The sequence below is a fragment of the Chroicocephalus ridibundus genome, chromosome 1 (genome assembly GCF_963924245.1).
Source record: "Chroicocephalus ridibundus chromosome 1, bChrRid1.1, whole genome shotgun sequence".
Lineage (NCBI taxonomy): Eukaryota > Metazoa > Chordata > Aves > Charadriiformes > Laridae > Chroicocephalus > Chroicocephalus ridibundus.
The window spans coordinates 189,338,025-189,359,099 of record NC_086284.1 but is presented as its reverse complement, the minus strand read 5'-3'; the positions used below and the strand labels follow the sequence as shown (position 1 = coordinate 189,359,099).

The following is a 21,075-nucleotide window of genomic DNA, read 5'->3' as shown; positions in this document are numbered from 1 at the left end:
TCAAGGCTAAAAATCTTGCAAGTACCAGGTGTTAAACGGATTAAAGTCAAGTGGGACCCCTCAGACAAGGCTCACTTCATCTTTCCTATTTAGCATGTTCATTTCCGTCCCAGTGGGAGACGAAGAACAGATGATGGCAATATCAAATAGTAACTACCTCAAACGTATTTTCTATCTTTCTCATGTCTAGATAAAATTCTAGTATCAAGTGATGCCTAACAAGAGGGTTTGATGTGAAACCAGGCCAGCCAGGCTCAGCCACCAGAGCCAAATGATACTCTGAACAGCATTTTATTCTGAAATGAGCCCCATACACAGCACAGTCAAGGCACTCTACACAAGGCATTGGTTTCAAGGCAACAGATACTCCTGATGGGAGTTTTCAATTTACAAGTAGTTAAAGAGAAACCCACACCCCTCAGCATAAAAATATAACACAGATCTTCCATTGTCTCCAACACATTTAGTCCTCAAAATCTGGTTTTGCACTGTTAAGACAGCAGATTTCCTTAGGTTCCAAGGAAGCCGGTTCTAATAAGAAATGGCTGGTATGTCGATGAGACATACCAAATCCCAAAACTTTTATACCTTCCACCATATAAGGCTTAGACCCAGAAAACAAGAACTTACAAGCACAGTCTTGCAGTCAGCTTTCAAATCAGCACACCAGCGTCCTAACCCTGGTTTCAGAATCTGCACTTTTCAGCAGAATCCGGGCCAATTAGCGTTGGTCCTGCTGCTCTCCTGCACCTCAGCAGGGTGGTCAGAGCACAGGCAGAGGCTTTCTGCTTCTCAGAAAAAGGCCCTTTTGCACAGGCTTTTTTGTCTGTTTGGTTTACAGGCATAGTGCCTAAACTCCAAACAATTCCCAGCATCTCTAAGTGTTATGGTTTGAAGAACCCACAAGAATGTCTTGTCATTTAGACGATTATTCTATCACCTGATGAACCCTTCCCACCTGGGAAGGGGAAATCAGAAAAAACAAGGAAACCCAAGGGCTGAAATATAAACAGATTTAATAGAATAATACTAAATAAGTAATATTAATAATACTAAAGAACCAATATTGATCCTGAGACCAATATAAAATATACAAGGATTATACTCAGCCAATTCCATCAGCATGAAGCTGTGCACTTCCAGCAATGGACAACAAGTGTCGGACACTGCGAGTGCTGCGGCTTCAGGAAGAAGGGAAGGGCTCAGGGGTCTGGCACCAGGGCAAGAAGTTCTCGGGATCGCAGCCATCATAGAAGAGGAGAAACTCCTCAGCAAACTTTCTAATTTATATTGAGTGTGACATTCATGGTATGAAATAATCCTGTTGGCCTACATGGGTCAAGTGCCTGGGTCTCGTACCTCCTCATCCCTGCACCTGGCGAGCTTGAAAAGACCAAGATCTTGAAACCCACAAACCACAGCTGGCTATAAAGTAAGTATTTTCACAAATTCAGACACCAGAGTCTTCTAAATATGCAGTTTTCTCAAGGAATAGAAAAGACCTTACTGAAAAGTAAAACTACTGAAAGAGAAATTAATCCTGCATAGCTCAAACCAGGACACCAAGAAAAACAGACCAGGTAAAATTAAGCCAATTTCTTCCAACCCCACTGCCTTCTCCCTGCCAACCCCAGCATACCATTCAGGGAAAACGTGGTCAAAATGTTCCATAAAGCACAGTGCCACACGACCCACCTGAACCTGGCTTCCATCTATATCTTAAAGAAGAGGGGAAAAAAAAAGAAAAAAGACTTCACACACAAACAATTTTTACATATTTAATGTAATGGCACCCTAATTATGTTTACAGTACTTTCATCTCCACTAGATACTGTGTTTCAAAAGTATAATGGGAAAAATCAAACATAAAAAACACAATATTTTTTTGTAAAGTTTTAGAAACTCAACCATTTGCAATTACGTATGCATAAAAGCCTTTCAGAAATTGTTAAGAATTGGTTTTTTTCACCCTCACACAACAACAACAAAAAAGTTTTGCTGGGTCTTTTCACAAGTTAAGGAGATCAAAGATGGCACTTAAATTTCTGAAGTCAGGGGTGTCATAAGGTCATACCAGGACTTCCGTTGGAGAACCTGCCATGAAGCAAACACTATAAATAGGAAAAGAATGTGCAAGAGCCCTGAATAAGTGAGTCACGCAACATGTTTTGCAAGCATATGCTCCGACAGCCACGGCACTGAAAACTGCTGGCTGAGGAAAGCCTGCCTGAATTTCTTCGGGTAAGGTCTATTCAAAGCATACCCATCACAGAAAGTCATATGGATAGCAACACACTAGACTCTGCAACGCTAGTGATAATCCAAGGTAAAATCCAAAAGGAGAGCTCAACAACCAAAACATGTAGAAAGGTCACTTTGAGAAGCCATCGGAATAACAGCAAGTATTTGTTGGTTTTCCTATGGCAAGTAATTAAGAGAACTAATATGGAAGGAGATACAAACAGACTAGGCAGAAGTCTTTTTAAGGTACTATCAGCTAGAAAACTAGTAACCCTATCATTTTATTATTAGTTTCATAGTTTGACTTTAAAGAGTTAAAGAAAACAAGTACGCTTCATTCATACCAAGTTTGGAGTATCCTTAAAGAGGGAAATCTAGCCTAGAAGGAGCCAAGGACCCTTGATTTTCACTAAAAGTTTAGCCCAAAAGTTGGTGTACTCATACAGTCACTTAAAACAGACTTAAAATTTTGGGGGTGGCTGCAATTCCTACCATTTACAGTGCTCATTTTAACCCTTAATCCTCTAATTCGGGATTAGGGAAAGGACTCAAATTCATAACTGGAGAAAACTACCTTTGGTGAAGTCAATAGTTTGGTTCCAGTACGATCTTTAAATATTCCTTCTCCCACGCTTAGGAACTGCTCATTCTGATGTTTACAAATTATTTTTTTTTTTATTTTATATTAAGAAAATTCTCACTAGAGTAAGAAAGGCATTAACATTTTATCTCTGCATCCTACTTCCAGAGTTGCCTCTCACCACTAAATTCCAGCAGTCATCATCCCTAAAGGATATTCACTAATACTCTCTTATATTTAATACTAAAGGCCACATCCCGCCAAAGTCTTCTCAGTGTGAACAATTCTTGTCAAATGCATACAGAAATGTCCTCTAAAAAGCTTGATATTTGTAAAAGAAAGTAATTCAGAACTTTAAGTTAGTATTTGTTCACTTGGATGCCCATATGACATGAATCAGGCAGATAATTTGATTCATGCATAGGACTGATGGAGTATGTTAAAGAAAAAATTGCAGAAATCTATATTAATTACAATTTTTGATTGAATCATATATTAATTATACAGAAGAAATGAAAAATCTCTACTTACACAGAAAAAGGGTGGAAATAACACAAACACACTCACTCCAGCACTTTTCCTAGTATAAGAATATTGCACATTCCGAAAACGTTGCACAAATTACTGGCTTTATATAAAGACCATATATGAGGTATTAGTCTATTAATAAATAAACAAGAACATGGAAAAGAACAAGCACTTAATATAATGCAACAATCCATTCCAAGTATCTAGTGAATGAAAATTGAACAAGCAATAATACATACCCTTTTGAGGGGAAGATTAAAGTTACTTAGCAAATAGGCAGCTTTCAATATCCATCTGAGAAGCAAAGGGTTAAATCTCTTTTGATAAAGATTTTTAAAAACTCAACACCTATTTAGAATATTGTTGTTTAAAATACTCATTTTGCTGATGTAATCAATCTGAAAGGTAAATTCTTATTTCACAATTCCAAAGGGATAGCAATACGTGGGTGACAGCAATCTTATTAAGGGGAACCAATTTAATATACTAAACCTGTACTACTAGTTAAGAAATAAAACAGAACTTTTGGATTGACATCAGTAAAAATATTTACAGGTTTTTTGTTGGTTTTCCCCTCACCTCTTTTTTTTTTCAGTTTTAAATAACTTAGACTGGTTATGGATGTCCATGGTTTTGAAAACCAATACCCATTCGTACTGTCTTTATTATGAAATTCCTGCACAAGATATTAGATGAATACAACAATTTTAATTGTCAGTTGTACTCTGTTTATGCTAAGAATTTACATTTCAAATCACAATGCTGAAAGACTCCTGGTAACAAATCTGTCAAGTCTAAACACAATCTACTGATTTTTTTATTTAGAACCTTCCAGGAACACTAGGAATCTGGCAGCAAGCTTACCTTGTTTAAGTTCACAAGAGCACAGGAGAGTATTTAAGTTCAATAAACTGAGCTACAGAAACTACATTGCACACATGATAATATAATAAGCACAAAACAAGAGTGTTTTCAGTATGCTCTTCTAAACTTTGTTAAAGAGATATTTGTACTTTGGAAGGAAGAAAAAAAAGTTTGTGTGCACACAAGCTTACATACATGAATAGCCCTTAAGTAAGTCAAGGGTTATTCAAATCCTAAAATCTCTTCAGGCCAATGAAAGGCTATTTGGAAAAAAAAAAAAAGTAATTCCTATATCACTCTCCTAGGTAAAGCACAATCTTAACATATTCCCTCTTGTTATTTTCCAATTTTAAAAAGCGGGTTTTTTAATACATTTGTAATGCTGGAAAGAGTAACAGAGACTCAGGTAAGTCATATTTCTGCTGCTACTTTGTATATATTATCAAATTTGCACAGTAAGTCCGTATCAGGTAAAAATTGCAAGTATCTCCCCTGCTGCAATCCACACGCACCAGTAACTCAAACAGTCCTGAATTGGCATATATGAAAAAAATTGTACTATATCTCTGAAATTAAAAATATGTATCTTATGTTGAAGTTCAAATACATGAATACGTGAAGTTTCAAATACATGAGATGACTTCTCTCCCATTCTAAGTAGTTACTAAGACATTTACTTCCCAACTGTGTATTGTTTCTATTTTGAAGATTAGTTTCATCTACAATTTCTTTATAGTAGTTAAGTGTTTTTTAGAACAGTTCAAAGAATTTTTTCCTTGTTAGCACAAAACCAAGAGAGGTTATGAAGATGTTGAAAGAAGAAGAGAGATGAAAAGAAAGGAGACATTATTGTCCAGAACAGTCTGTATACGTGGTAACCATATTTCCTCGTCTCTGAGTGACAGTCCTACAGTGCTTGCTGGATCCATGAAACCTGGTATCAGTTCGCACTGCATGTCGGTGTGCGTTTTCAAAGTCACTGAACGAAAACATTTTCTCCATATTTTCAAACACATCATCAAACAGTCCACCTCCAAAGGAGAACTCTTGGAAAGAACGTCTTTGCCGATTGTGAGCTTCCCGATGACTTCGGAAGTGATTTTCAAAGTGCTTTTTTGACCGTGAGTTTTGACTAAAGAGGTCAAAGTCTTTGAACAGATCATCAAAGTTGAAATTAAATGACTGATGAAACGGACTTTCATTGTTTCCTTGTCCTCCGTGACGCCCAAACTGATCATATTCTCTTCGTTTATTTTCATCTGATAATGTTTCATAAGCTATTTCCATTTAAAACAAACAAAAAAAGTTTAAAAAGTTTATTTACATTCCCATTTAAAAAAGAAAAAAGAAAACCATTCCCAAATATAAAGAACAGCAGCTTTATCGCACTCCCTCAACAGGACAAAGTTCAAGCAAGACTTTCATTTGAGACACAAGCCCAATCAAGCTCAACTTGACTTTAACTTTATTCAACACAAAATAAGCTGTTTCAAGATAAATAACTATTTATTTATAATAATAAATATAGCTATACTATGAGGACAGATTATATCCTTGAAATTTTTAATTCCCATAATACAACATAGTTTAACTACCAATAAAGGCTGGTGCTTATATTTGAAAGAAAATAGCAATGACACACGGTGATCAGAAAGACTGAAGGAGAGAGGATGAGTTAGGAGCTCTATCTAACAAAACGAACTAACTGCCTGCTGCATTCCTGTCACAGAAGCACAGTGCAAAGTCTGCAAAACTACTTGCCAGCCAGCCAGCAAGCCCTAGCTACACTGCAGTTACAACTAACCAACAAGATAAACATCAAGGAGATAAAACAGAGGAAATGAGTTTCCTCTATGTCCAAATTCTCAATTTTTTCCAAAAGTTCAACAATAAACATACATTTTGTGTTTGGATGTACCTAAAATGGAATTAGGTTTCCACCTGATCTTTGGTCCAGACCTACAGCTACTGCTGTTCCAAGGTAGAAACTCTGACAGATAATATACCTATTCTGATAACATGAAGTATTTCAAACATTTCTATTTTCTTATCTGTCAGAGGCTTGCAACTATTCTATATACTTCAACACTTACTTAAGAGTTACAAGCTCCTCCTGTAATAGGTGCCAACAACTGCAGGATGTAAAAAGACTGCCAGAAATATCTTATTATCTTAGTTAGGAGAACTACACAAATAGATGGATGTTATAACACAGTCTATGGAAGGCAGAAATGGAAACACCTTATTTTTCACCAAATCTTTTTCTATTCTGGATTATTTGCTTCCAATATTATATTTTATCACACAACACTTACAAATGGTGTATTCCTAGAACAACAGGATAGTTCATGTTGGAAGGAACCTCAGAAGGTCTCTATTCTAACCTCCTGCTCAAAGTAGGGTCAGTTACAATTTACAAGCCCTAAAAAGTTACAAGCCCCTAAATTACTCAGGACTTTATCCCCTCATTCCTTAAAAATTTCCAAGGTTGGAGACTCCACAACCTCTCTAAGAAACCCGTTCCAACATTGGCCTATCCTCAAGGTGAAAAAGTTTTTCCTTATAGCCACTCTGAATCTCTTACACCTGTTGTCTCTTTTAATCCCACCACAAACCACTGAAGCACCTTGCTGCATTTTTTTTGCTAAATCTCCCCATAGTTACTGGAAGGTCGCTGTTAGGTCCCCCTGAAGCCCTAGTAATCCTGAGCTGGATGTTATTAGACAGATCAAAAGATAAGAATTAACCTCCTAGGAAGCTGTCCTACTGCCAAGTATTTTTTGTGACAAGAAGCATAAGCCAAAAAGCCTAATAAGCAGGAATGCATAAACTGTGTAAAAGGCCTGCCTACGTGCAATGAAACAGAAACAAGTAAGATATTGATATTGAACATTTGACAGCACAGAAGAAGAAAAAAAAAAGTATTTTTACCTCTTACTCAGTAAAAACAGAGCATACTTAAATTACCAAATCTGCTCACAGATATAAGCCACATGTCAAATTATTAAGACTAAGGTTAGCATATATTACCTTCGGCAATTTCTCTAAACTTCGCTTCTGCTCCAGGACTCTTATTTTTGTCTGGGTGGTATTTCATAGCGAGCTTGTGAAATGCCTTCTTGATCTGGCGGTCAGATGCATTTTTTGGCACTCCTAAGATATCATAATAGCTCTCTGTAGCCAGTATTAATTCAGTTATCATTAAAATGCAGAGAGCAAATGTGAAGACAGATTGCGTAGTGGCCATTTCTCTGGTTCCTAGAAAGAAAGCGAAATATACTTGAAGAACAAGTTATTTCACATTCCACAATAACTTAAAAGTACAACTGTAAGCTCGAAGAGGAAGACCTACATGTTTCAGGAGTCACTCAGTGACAGACATGTAAGCACGTTGTTTCACACGTGTCAAATCCCATTCCCCTAGTTTCAGATTCACAGAATATGAAAGTGAAACTACTGCAAATTCACATTTCACATGCATCACAAGCACGCTTCAGTGTTCATCTTTGTTTTACACTACCCTTAACTGTACATTCTCCCACAGAACTGTTGAAGTAAATACACAATACGTTTCACTGTATCAAACAGTTCATGCTGGCATACCTGAACTAGCTTTAAATTAATTCTTGAGTTCTAGGACCATAAACATAGCAGCTCTACATTAAGCACAGGTTGCAAAAACCCACTCAACACTGGAAGACCAATTCACTGATTAGCTTGTGCAACAATAAGAGCCTGAAAACACAACTGAACTAAACATTGACTGCGAGGAGCAGGAAGACAAGACTGTTGGACGTTCATGCTCAGCTTCAGAAGGTCACTTAACTGACCCAAGGAGAACATGATAGAGTAAAACACTCATTTAAACTACAGAGTTCAGTCAAGTAGGGCATATTTTCATTTACTGTACAATGGGCTGGGCTTAGCTTATTTCCGTATTAGATTGTACTATAAATAAAAATACCTAACATATCTTTGATATCAAAGAATTCATTTGATAAATGTCACTGCATATAAAGGTTTACATATTAAACTCTCCATGTCTGAACTGAACTCAAAAAAAAAAAGGCTTCTTCACTAGACAAGCAGCTTCAACAATAATTAAAAGTTGTAACTTTTTTTCAGCAACTTATTTGTCAAAAGGTTACATTTTAAAACAAACCAATGTTAGAACTCAGGGGAAAAAGCTGTGGCACAAGTCATGAGAAAAATCAGTTCCACATAGGCACATGATCTTTCGTGATTTTTATGAAGGACAGCGTGAGCTCCTCCTATCAGAAGGAGAGATCAAATGATTTTCAAGGTCTGTGAATATTGTATTTAAAACACAGAGTATAGAAACGTGAATGTTCAGAGACAGAATGCTGGCTGTCACCCAACCAGCAGGATAAATGACAAGGCCTTGAACATGCCAGAAGTAACACGTCCCACTCACCAGATTACACTGATTTGAGTGCAAGTACAACTCAGAGATATGAATGGTATTGCTTTCCTGAAAGTTGAATAAACTATCCTTACAGTCTGGTTATTATTAAAGTTAGAATATTTTTAGATGCTATGTGGCCCAAATATTTGTCACAGAGAGTTCAAAACCTTTGACTATCAGGTACGTAAGACGATTAAGCCTTTAATAGAAAGTCCATATGCTCTCAAGAAACTTAACACCCAAGCACCAAAAATGGGAAAAAAAAATATAATTTCTAATAGGTAAATCAGGGGGCTAAAATGAATCTTGCGAGGCAAGAGCAAAAAGCTTGTAAGATTAACATGCCCATGCCCTCTTAAGTATTAATTTGGCGAGCAGCCTGCATGATATCAAGTGTTGAGGAGCAGCAGTTGAAACAAACGGTATTTTGATCAGTGGTAATTAGATATCAAACAGACAGGTCTTTCCAGTATTCTTCGTGCATGATACCAGACATATTTTTAGTACAAACCTTTGCACATATTTTCTCTCACCTGTTCACTAACCTGAAACTTTGCCACTTGGACACTAAGAACTACACATATGTACATCCTTCCACACTTTTGGGACTTTCTTCCTGTTTGTGCTTTATAGATTCAGATCCATGTCTTCATCTCACATGTGAGACTGTTTTTATTTTACTTCATTTCCACACACCTGCATCACGCTTACATAATCACCTGCTGCATTCTCGTAAGGCTAACTTCCCTGCTTCTATTATTAAACATTGAAAAGAGCAGTTTATGTTCTTCATTAAGAGCCAAACACTCTTTTATAACTCCCAAGTTCATCAGAGCCTGATCAAGTCACTCCCCTAAAGTCTTCTGCTCAGCCTAACTTCAACTTCTATTACTCTTGATAATGAATTACACCTAAGTTCTCCTTTTTCTACAGTTTTACATTAGGGTTTCTGGAGTGCAGTTCTATGCTATACTTTCCCTAGTTTCATCTGAATTTCTGAAGCATATAAAAAGCAACAGTACTTAAGTTTCACTGTTTTTTAAAATAATGTAGACAACTTAATGCTGCCCTTGAACAACTCAATGAAACTCAAACATAATAAAACATAAATGAAAATCAAATACAAATGAAACTCCAATATAAGCAACATTTTAAACTTGACACAGTAAGTCTTATATTTAGACACTATTATCCATTATTGAATTTACTTTTCAGAACATACCTCTTTTATATGCTGTCAGCATCTTAATGTTGCTACTGTTAAGTAAGATGTTAAATGCCTGACCTCTCCTTTGCCATCCCTAACTATTTTTACAATTACTTTCAAAACGAAGTTTCTTTTAAACACTATTCTGCTTATGTCTCCTTCTTCCTCTGTTTCCCAACTGAAAAGGGACAGACAAGTTTCACTTTCCAGGCTATGCACAGAAGTTACTTCCAGACTTTGGAAGCTGTGTATACTTCTTGACATTAGGTTCATGCTATAAAACAGTCCCTCCTTACAGTTATAAAGAACTACATTTAATTTGGGTACATCTAGCAATAAAGTTAGAGATTTTATTAATACAGATTAATTATTTAACTTTGCAGGATAAGTAGTTACAGATCCCAACTACTATTAAGCTTGGTATAGGAAGTATACTGTCTAGTATTTATCAAGAGTATTATAGAGGTGATAACAATCAGTTCTTTATCAGTTCATCAACATTTATCAATAGCTGCAAGATGGTAATGTTTAAGGTTGACGCAGCTGGAATAAAATCTGTCACATAGAATACGAGGAGCTACTTTCCATCTTGCAATGCAAATGCCGTATTCCATCCCTCTTTAGGGGTAAATAGCATAGATCTTCGGTAAATTCACAAAGCCTCACATACTCAGAAAATCCACAGCACCACTACTGCTCTGATTACATGAATTGCAATGCACTATCCAGTGGAATTCTGATGTCATATAATTATTTTTGCAAACGATTCATTAGTAGTGAGCAAACTAACAAAGTTTTCCATTGGTTCTCATATCACGACTAACCCGATGAGTAAGCAAGTCTCCCACAGCCAGCTACAGGAGAGTCTGTCAAACTCCGGAGCTTGTACTTTTCTTGGCCTCTCCTATACTGATCAGAAAGCAAATCTAGAAGGCTCCTGAAATTAGCTCGGGAGAACTGGGAAACGAGAGAGAGCCTCCCCTGGCATCATCCTCCCTAGCCAGGCCCCTAATGAACCTCGCTAGAGCCGTACCACAAAGCGAGGCCGAAACAGAGCTCGGCAGATAATACCAGCGACACTAAGGGACGCTGTCCCACCTCCAAGACGGTCAGGCTTGGGAAAGATCACTGCAAACGGGCCTAGCGAGAAATGAGAGCTCAGAGGGACCCAAAGAGCAAATAAACCCACCAGAACGAGTCCCAGTGTTGTCCCAAAGCTCTAAGGTACACCACCAGTGTCCCCCCTTTCCCACACCGTCCCCAGACCCTCTCCTCCAGCCGCCCCAGCGCCCTCTAACCCCTCCGCGACCGCCTTCCCTCCAGCTACCTCCGCAGCCCTCCACCTTCCCCAAGCCCTTCCACATCGGCCCAGGCCTCTCCCCGCCGCCCCTCTCCCCGCCGCCCCTCTCCCCGCCGCCCCTCTCCCCGCCGCCCCTCTCCCCGCCGCCCCTCTCCCCGCCGCCCCTCTCCCCGCAGTGGAAGGCCCAGTCCCCGCCGCGCCCCTCACCTCAGCCCTCGCTCACGGCCGCCGCCAGCACAGAGGCCGCTACCCCTCAGCGCCCCACGCGCCGCTCCCGCCCAACGGCCGTCGGCGCTCGCGCAGACCGACCCCCCCGCGCCCCGACGCCGGTTCCTACACGAAGCGCTGCCCCATTGGTCGCTCGGCCTCACGTGACGCTAGGCGGGGCTTCCGCCCCGAGGGGCGGGGCGGGGCGGGGCGACGGGAGGAGGCGGTGGCCGTTGCCCTCGTGACTCCCGCCCCCCCCCCGCCCCCGCCCCCGCCGCCGCCGCCGGGCAGGTGGTTCCGGGCCGCGGACGGGCTGGGCTGCTCCGTTCCGCCATGCCGCGGTACTGCGCCGCCTCCTGCTGCAAGAACCGAGGGGGCCAAAGCGCCAGGGACCAGCGCAAGTTGAGCTTCTACCCGTGAGTGGCCGGGGAAGGGTCTGGGTGAGGGCGGGCTCCGGGGATGGCGAGCGCCAAGGGGTCAACGCCGCGGGAGGCGAGGCCTCAGGAGCCGGGCGCGGAGGGGGAGTAAATGGCCGAGAAACTAACTTTAGGGGTCGGCAGCCTCCTTGCTTGGCGGGGGAGAGGTGCAGCAGCGTCGAAGGGCCCTTGGGTAGGCGCAGAGGATTCGTGAAGTGAAAACCAAAAAAGTAAAATTTTGCCTAAAAAATAAAATTTGCGCGTATAATCATGGGGCTGGTTAGCTGCTAGGAGCACTGGTTACCCCGTTTTTTTAATCAAGCGAGGCGTGTTTCAGGAGGGCAGGCGTCAGCGGAGGCATTGGCTTAATGGTGAAGGAGCTGAGCGTCCTCCCATCTGACAGCTTGCAGGCTGAGCGCGGGGCCTAACCGAGTAGGAAGGTAAACATGGATACCGATTCTTTAAATATTCCCACTAGAATTATTATCTCGCCTGCGGTGCGAATGGGAGCATTGCTGGTTTGTTTGGAGGCAGCTGAGCTAGCTGGAAGCTAACTAGCGCGCTTGCCAAAAACCAGTTTGCGGTGGCTGCGTAGGACTCTCCGGCCACCTGAGTGATTCGTCACCATCCCAGGCCCGCAGTAACCTCTGTACTGTTGTGGTTACGTGGTCGTTGATTCCCAGAATGGTGAGATAAAAACCGTGTTTCTCAACCCTGAGAGGAGCACAGTGCAGGTAACTAAATATTAATGTATTTCCAGTGAATAAAAGTGTGATAAGCATTTGTCAACAGAAGGAATTTTGTAGCATTTAAGAAAAACTTGTAGAATACATTTCACAACTAGCCTCAAAATCTGTTTTGCTTAAATTTATACCTCCACCTAAGTTGTCAGTTTCAGTTGCTGAGTAGTCATTGTTATTCCAAGATCAGGAAGGCTATGTAGGAAGACCCACAGGAAGACTGCCTTGAAAAGGGATTTTAGTTTAGATTGAAGGAAAACTCTTTCCCGGCGTGTCTCTTAATATGTGATTCATCATAAAACAACCATGGAAATGAGGGAAAATAAATTATTTATATTGCTTTAGAGAATGTGAGTGCCACATGGCTGATCAAAACAAGTTTGAGTGCTGATACATATTTATATTCAAATGTATGGCATCAATATAAAGATGATTGCAAAAACACAGCTGTTTCATCTAGCCACTGAATTGGGCTGCATTACAAGTATCATGGCCCTGTAGAAGGGGTGTTGAGATTTGATTTATGTAGATCTCTTGCCCTACGTTAGCAACTACTACTGATATGAATTGCAAGTTTTATTCCCTTGCCTCTTACCACCCCAGAGAAGTCCTCTGTTTCTCAGTGGTTTGGTTCTGAGACCCATTCTGGATTTGGTTCTGGACTTTTTAATTGTGACTGAATCTCAGTTGGCCTAACTGCCTGCCTTTGTGTTATTTCTTCACCTCTTTTACTTGTGCAGCAGCGGCAGTTCCTGAATAAATTCTGTTTGCTTCCTCTTTCCATTGTCATTTTTTTTGTGTCTCATTTACACCAGAGGACAGATTCTGTTGACAAGTAAAGGGGTAGTGAAGTAGGAGCAGGTTTTGGCAAAGTTGCCCTTTAGCTAAAATAATGAATTTTGCTATCGGACATTGTCTCTCACTACAGATTGTTTTGTTTCCCATCTGAAGCTGGCTGACTGTGGGGAAGGCAGCAAGTGCTATGTTGCAAGGGTAACAGCAATAGAAGCAAATGTTCTCTATCCCTTCTTGGAGAGGATGTGGTTGGTGCCGTGACCTTCAATTGAAGGGAGCCATCCTATTAGTGAGAGCCTTCTTTGGACCTATGTAGTAACAGCCCAGGCTAAGCTCTGTTACTCATGGGGCATGCCATATAATATATGTAATGCTGCTATTGGGTGTACACAATCTAAGTAGGCAGGATTTGAAAAGGCTGAACCTCTAACCCATCCTTAAGAGGTTATTGTGTTCTTGCTGGCATTATTCTTTGCATCCCTGCAAACACTCAGAGCCAGATGCATCAAAAGCTTGCTCTGTTTCCTTGGTAACTTCAAAATTCAAATGGCAACAAATTCAAAAGCTGGGGAATGGGTGAAGACATGCACATTTATGCTGTGAATCTCAGGTATTTTTCTCTCAAAATTAACTTAGGTTGTAGTTTTGGAACACGGAGAGTCATTGCCATGTGTGGCTTTTGGAGGAAAACAGCAGCTTCAGGGATTTGAGGGTGGGATCTAGGGTTTGCCAAGAATTAGCCAGACTGACTGGTGCCATTGCGTTCAGGTGACACTGGGCACTCCAGGCTCTCTCCCCAGCTTCTGTTGTGTGGTAATACCTCACTGCAGAACCAATTTTTTGGTGCATTGAAGTTCCATAAATATATGGTAATAAGCATAACTAAAAGAACTGATTGTTAATTAAAAGGAAACAAGAGCTAAGAGAAGAGAAATTGAGTTATGAATGCTCCATTTCTATTTAGGGAGTAAACCAAAATGGCTCTTGTAAAGAGGCTGTAGGCACTTGTTCACATCTGGATGTTTCTGTTGTGCATCATACTGCCCACAGCTAATGATTTTTACATCCTACAGTTACAATCAAGTCAGGTTTAATGACCACATGAATCTGTCTCTTACAGTTTCATATCCACAAAAACATAATTTTTTTAAAAAAAATTATTACTCATGTTTCTAAGGAATATTGCTTTCTTAACAGTAGTTATTTACCAGTGCTCAGAATTCAAGTTATGGTTTATGTATATCATATGGGGTGTATGCTAGAGTTGAAAGAAACTTGATATGCACCAGAGAAATCTGTAAGCATATTACAAACACCCTGAGGTCGGTCTGGTAAGAGATAAGAGCTAAGAGTGGTCTGAATGTTCATGTTGCCATCACCATACCCACTTGACTGTATATGCATCAGAATTAGCCTTTGATTTCCCTTTAATTTGTGTATCGCGATTCATTTAAGTAAATTTTATATCTTCGCCCACTTCCTTTTAATTTAGTTCTCTTTCCCATGTAATTTCTCTGACTGTGTGCATGTATTTTCAAAAACGATTTAATTTTTTTTATGAATTTTCCTTTTCAAGTAGGTTAGGTGGTTGAAAAGTTAGTTATGGCTTACATAATATTGTGTGGGTTCTCAACACTGTAAGAAAGTTTAATTGCTGAAACACAAAATACAGAAATGCTTTGCATTTGTGTGTATTTACTTTTTGAACAAAATTTAAATCCTGCACTGGAAATATTCACATTTCCAAATTATCAGATAAGCTGAAGTATGACATATATTAAGAGGTACTCTGTTAAACAAAAAATAGTAACAAAAGTTTATGTTACTAGTTGTGTCTATTAAGACAAAAAAGCCCCACAAATACTGTTTCTAAAATGAAGGCCGGGCCATATTTATTTAAAACTATGTCAGAGTATTTCATCTGACTTCATCAGAACTACTTTCTGAGCAAGTGTTGCAGGATCAAGCCTTTTAAAACGTCTTGGCCATGGGTTCTGAAACCCTTTGCTAGCAGAAATCAACAGAAATTCTGCTGCTGAACTCTGGAGCAAATAATCCAACTAGAAGGAATTTGCTTAATTATTAACATGTAAGTGACATCCTGATTAGCATTTCATATTTAAAATTTTTTAAAAAGGATTATTTTAATCTTTTTGTAAGGAAAGACTACCTTGTAAGAAGCAATGAGATATTTGTTATTTCAAAAGAATAAAGAAAGAAAGAAAGAGAAAAAATAACAGTTTTTATGTTTGTGGTTTTGTTTGTTTTTTCAACCGCTTTAAAAAAGATTTCCACTTCATGATAAAGAGCGACTTGAGAAATGGTTGCGGAATATGAAACGAGATGCATGGACTCCAAGTAAGCACCAGCTTCTATGCAGTGATCATTTTACTCCTGATTCCCTTGATGTGCGATGGGGTATACGATACTTGAAACATAATGCTGTACCAACAATTTTCTCTTCCCCAGATGATGAGGTAATGTATTCCTATCTTTTTTTATTGTAGTACAAAGCTAACCAACTATTTAAGTAATACAGATGTTCTAATTATCTGTACTGTAGTCATATTTTATTTTAGAAATAGAATTCCCATCCATCAAAATATTTTATCAACAGGACTGACACAAAACGAGTATGTGATTCCATAGTGTAAAGGAAGAAAAACTTCCCATACTTTGACTGGAGGTCCAGTATTTTTTTTAACTGGAAATTACAGAAGCATTTCTCATAGGAAATGTCCCATAGGAAAATAAATTTCCTATGAAAATATTATGATTGTAAATATTTTCTCCTGTTCAATTACTCTTAATGAATATTTTAATGTTATTTAAGGCCTTTTATTAACTGTACATAAATACCGGCTTTGGAATGTAGTAATTTCAAACTACACATTTCTCTTTCCTGTCCCTAACCCCTCTAACACCTAAGAGTTCAGGGGTGTAGGCTGCCAAAGATATGCTATGAAGACTATTCCATCTTGTCTTTCACAGAGTTTTACTGTTGGTTACATAAAAATACCGTGCTACACAGGCACCTAATCTTGATCAAAGCTATGCTAATTATCTTCTGACACATAACTATCTTCCTGTGGATCATCATGTTGGAGGTCAGAGAAGTGGAAAGACAAATTCCTAAATTGCTAAAGGCTAAATTGCTGAAACTGAAATGTGTGGCTAATCAATTTTACAAAATAAGTTATTTTTAGTCATAAAGTTCTCTGTCTTCTTTGATGGCTGCAAGTATTGCCCAGACTGCTTTTGACTCTGTAGAGTGAAAAGCAATCTTGGTGAATCTCTCAAATGTAAAAACAGAAAATCCCACAATTTATGGTGGTAGTAACTTAACAATAAATATCTTTCCTTCCACCGCCCCCGCCCTGCTTCAGTTTATCACTCGCTTCCCTGTGCTGTCATTGTAACAGGGAGCCCTAGCTTTGGAACTGGACTTTGCTGCCCTGTGGTTCTGCGCAGTTGCAGATAAACTGTGTGATTTTTCCCCCAAAGAAAAGTTGGCTTTTACCCCCCTCTTCATTCTCTCTTGTTTTGCATGTGACCATAGAGCAGTCATAGTACACGTACAAAGGTGGACGGTAGAGTTATGAAGTTAACAAACTTTTTATGCAGTGGTGTTGCCAAGGACATACCAGTGGCTTCTCTAAGTCATTTTTGTATCAGCAATATACATGGGAAATACCAGATAAATTTATTCAGTTTGGGAAAAGAAGATTCTATGCTTCCTTTCAACATATCCATCGCTTCCCTGCTATCAAAAGAAGAGACGCCAGTTCTTGATATCTGTGATACTGTGAACTTGCTTTCCTGTGGTCTCACTTCTCTTTTTGGCATTATTTTCTTTAATCTCACTCTTCTGACTGTGCTTTTCTAAACATTTACACATATCTCAGTGACCACCTCCGCAAATCAACAATATCCGTTGACTTAGTCACTGGTTCTGTAGTTGCCCCATGCGTGTGCCAACACAGGCAGGACGCATGAACAACCACAAAACCACAGATTAAAGGCAAAGAACAAATTTAATCTCGATGCCTTCTGGACCAGGGAATCTCTGAAGCAGCACCTGGGCAGAGGCACACAAGTAGGGGGTGCAGGCACCATGGAGCAAGAGAGTCCCTGATAGCAAGAGAGTCCTTGTTAGCGAGCAAGAGAGAGAGAGTGTCCAAACCTGCTCGTTTTGCCTGTATTTCAGGGATTCAAGCAGGCATAGTTTTCACTGTGCTTTAACCTTCTCTGGCAGCAGGGCAGAAATCTCAGGCCTGAGAGGGTGCCTCTGAGTCCATCACAAGCCTCTGTTATCTAAGTGCAGGTGTTCTCCTTGTCGAGCGCATAAGACTAAGCAACTATTAGTGTGATGTATGTGTTCTCCAACACCCCGTTTCGAGTCACTTGAGCACGTTTACAGTCCTTTTCACTGATCTTTCATTACGTTCCCACACACCAAAACTGAAATTTCTACACAGACTGAATATTCACAAAGAGATGGGAAAGAGCCCTCCTTATTCTGGGGAAGAATCCCTTGTTGTTGTGTTTCCAGGTTAATGTAGAGGAACAAGAAGCTAAAGTCCCAAGCTGCCTTTCAACACTTGCCTCTAAACTTTTGGTTTGGAAAACTGAGAGTGGCAAAGAGAGGGAAGAGTTGCAATATTTGTGTATTGTTCACCACCACCAGAGAAAGGGAAATACTTAGTTTTCTCAAAATCCCCAAGACTGATGTGATGGTAAATATCATCTTTGAAAAGGTAAAGGTAACCAAATGGATTCTATTTTTGTGTGCGTTTTTCAGTCCTTTCAAGACTGAAGGTTCATATAAAATTAAATTACAAAGTTTAATGTATTTAGGATACTTCGGACTACATACATACTTTCATGAACATAGTTTGAAATTTTTGCCTGGACAATATTTACTTAGAAAAGTTGAAGTTGCTTCTTGTTCAGTGTGATTGTTCTGTGCATTTTTGGTTTTGTTTTTTAGTCCACAGGCCTAACATGAGTACAAGTTCCGCAGCTTAGTCTCTTCATAATCAAGCCTACTAGAAAAAAAAATGACAGTCACTGTTAGTGTATTTTCATTTCACTGACTGACATAATAAAAATCTTGTTTGAATACTGTTCTTAAGTCTAATCATGTGGTGCTGTAGTTCATGTGGAGGAGGGGAAAAGAAGGTGGCTAAAAAAGGATAAGCTTCAAATTGTCCCTCTTTCAGTAATAACTTCTGTTTAAAGCCTGTTAAAATTTTATCCTGTTAAGATTTCTATCCATGCAAAAAAAAGTTCTCCATTTTTATGAATGGTGAAGTTTAGCTCTCATAATTGAATTGCTCATTTAAAAATCCACTTAGGTATTTGTGCATGAATACGTTTCACTGTTCTGCGTTCATAAACTATTTTGTTGTTGTTATTAAATTCTCTTCGGGGTGCACCACATGACTAAAAATTTGACATAACTGGCTAAAACAACTTTGTTGCATCTTTAAGGCAAAAATCTTGTACTGTGTATGTTTAATGCAGAGGTATTTAATATAGCACTTCAGGTGGTAATAGGAGATGCTAGCCAGTCTTTGTCAAACAGATTTGTCTAGCCACTTCTCTTCCAGTGTTTTTAAAATTACAATGACTCGTGTAAATCAGTAAAGTTCCTTAGAGTTTGAAAAAGGAAAAAAAAAAAAAAAGTATTATTGCCTTTAGAGCTTTAAAATAGTATTTTAACATTTAGGACCTGAAGCAAAGTTGTGGAAGACACATGAAGATCTCTGGTGTATTTTTTAAATGGTGTTTGTCTAAATTAATAGTTACGCTGTACCAAGTTATAAAATAAGATTCGCACAATTTTTTTTCTGTTCAGGTGATTTCCTAGTTACAAGGTAGTTGGTTTTATGATTTTGGTTTGTTTTTTTTTTTCTCCAGGAAAAAGACTCTTCTCAGAAGACCCCAAAAGAAAAAAAGAGAGATGACCTGGAAGAAACAAATACAAATGTAGAGTCAAAGGCGGCATCTGCATTACTTGAACCTAGTACGCCAAAGAAAAATCCTGTAATTCCAGAAAATGTAGATGAAAAAGCAGTAGTTTGCTCAACTGCATTGAGTAAACCTTTACAAATTCAAAAACTACAACTTCAAAATGGAGAAGACTTTCAGGCAGACTGTGTCATTCTTGATCATTCATCTAAGCAGCATATACATCAACCTAATCCTCTTGTAATGCCACCAGCAGTCCAGAGCATGGAAGGTACCAGTGTTTCTACTGCTGTAGAGAATCCAGTGGGTTGTACAGCTACAGTCTTGCAGTTTACAGACCCTGAATACTTGAATTCGTCTCTGAAACTGAACAATGCTTTAGGTTCAATTACTGACTATGCAATTGAAAATCCTAATTCTCATGTTGTAGGCTGTTCTGTTGAAGTACAGCCAACAAGTGAAAATGCAGTTTTACTGAGTACAGTCACACAAACTATTGAACAATTCAGTGGAGGTGAAGAATCTGTCATTGCTATTATTGTGCCAGCAGAGAGTCCAGAAGAGCCTGAAATAGAAAATAGTTCTTTTCTGCCGATTAAGCACGAGTTTCTTGACACAGAGGACATAGAAACAGAAACAGATAAATCTGTGTATATGAATGCATATGGTGGAAATGAAGTATTACAAACTGAGCATTCATACTGCAAACAAGACATAGACAGAGATCACCTTTGGCAAAAAATTTCAAAGCTCTACTCTAAGATAACTCTACTTGAAATGCAGGAGATAAAAACTTTGGGGAGACTCAGGTCCTTGGAAGCACTTATTGGACAACTGAAGCAAGAAAACCTGCTTTCTGAAGAAAAGCTGAAGATTGTAGAAAACTGCTTTACAACACTTGAAGTGACTATGATCCAATAAAGGCTTCTGATGATTGTTCTAAAATATCTTTTTAGCCTCTTTGGCTGTCCTTTTGGACAAATTAACTTTTGTTTCAGTCATGGTATTTTAAACATCTAACGCAAATTGTGTGAATAGCAAATATTTTTTAAAATCAACCACTACCAAAGCTAGGTGGTAGAATATTACCTATAAAACATGACTTGCAAGTAAGCTTTAAAAAAAAAAACAAACTATTAAAGTTTTGTTAAAAACAATATGAATTGAATCTATAAAGATAAGTTAAACCTTTCTATCTGCAGGCTTCTCTGAAACATGCAACTTCTGCATTTGGGGCAGCAGTAAAATGGACAGAATAACCATGAAGGATGGACAATTGTAAAACTTGTTTTAAAAAAAGAAGTGTCGTAATTCTCTTTCAGATGAGTAAGGAGGTATGTAATACACATTGTCCACTGAGGCCGCAATTACTCTTTAATTTTCCGTTCATCTAACATTTGTTCTGATAAATTTTTGTACACTTTGACCTTATTAAAATTGTTTCTGCATTAAAAGGTTTGTCTTTGCATTTAGTTCTAGAAACAAAAATTCTTTAAGAATATTGTTACGGGTCCATCTCTTTTTTTTTTTTTTTTTTTTTTAATAGTAATGTTTTTGCTGGTTAGTAAAAGGGAAAGCTCTAACTATTCAATGAGTGCTGTCTGCTCAGCATTGATCCTCTTACAATCTATAGCTGGGTAATTTATATACCCTTAATAATGCACTGAAGAAAACCGTGCTTTGGAGGGCAAATTGCTAGTGAAAGTAGCAGAATCTGGCTCACTATTTTTCTAGATCTCATTCTTCCAGAAACAGAATTACAAGATTGAAATCTGCTCACCTATATTGATTTTTATTA

At 38.8% G+C, this 21,075-nt stretch overlaps 2 protein-coding genes across 2 annotated transcripts; one reads left to right on the top strand and one right to left on the bottom strand.

The window, feature by feature from the left end:
* Nucleotides 1–1,764: 1,764 nt before the first annotated feature.
* On the bottom strand, nt 1,765–11,456 carry DNAJB9 (DnaJ heat shock protein family (Hsp40) member B9). Its single transcript, XM_063323172.1, has 3 exons — nt 11,354–11,456; nt 7,244–7,471; nt 1,765–5,490 (listed from the first exon to the last, which is right to left on the bottom strand). Exons 2-3 carry the CDS (start codon nt 7,458–7,460, stop codon nt 5,060–5,062), a joined length of 648 nt encoding a protein of 215 aa, XP_063179242.1. The 5' UTR covers nt 7,461–7,471; nt 11,354–11,456; the 3' UTR covers nt 1,765–5,059.
* A 170-nt stretch (nt 11,457–11,626) lies between these two features.
* On the top strand, nt 11,627–20,725 carry THAP5 (THAP domain containing 5). The gene is made up of 3 exons (XM_063323171.1): nt 11,627–11,769; nt 15,592–15,781; nt 19,227–20,725. Exons 1-3 carry the CDS (start codon nt 11,687–11,689, stop codon nt 20,196–20,198), a joined length of 1,245 nt encoding a protein of 414 aa, XP_063179241.1. The 5' UTR covers nt 11,627–11,686; the 3' UTR covers nt 20,199–20,725.
* The last annotated feature ends 350 nt before the right edge of the window (nt 20,726–21,075 follow it).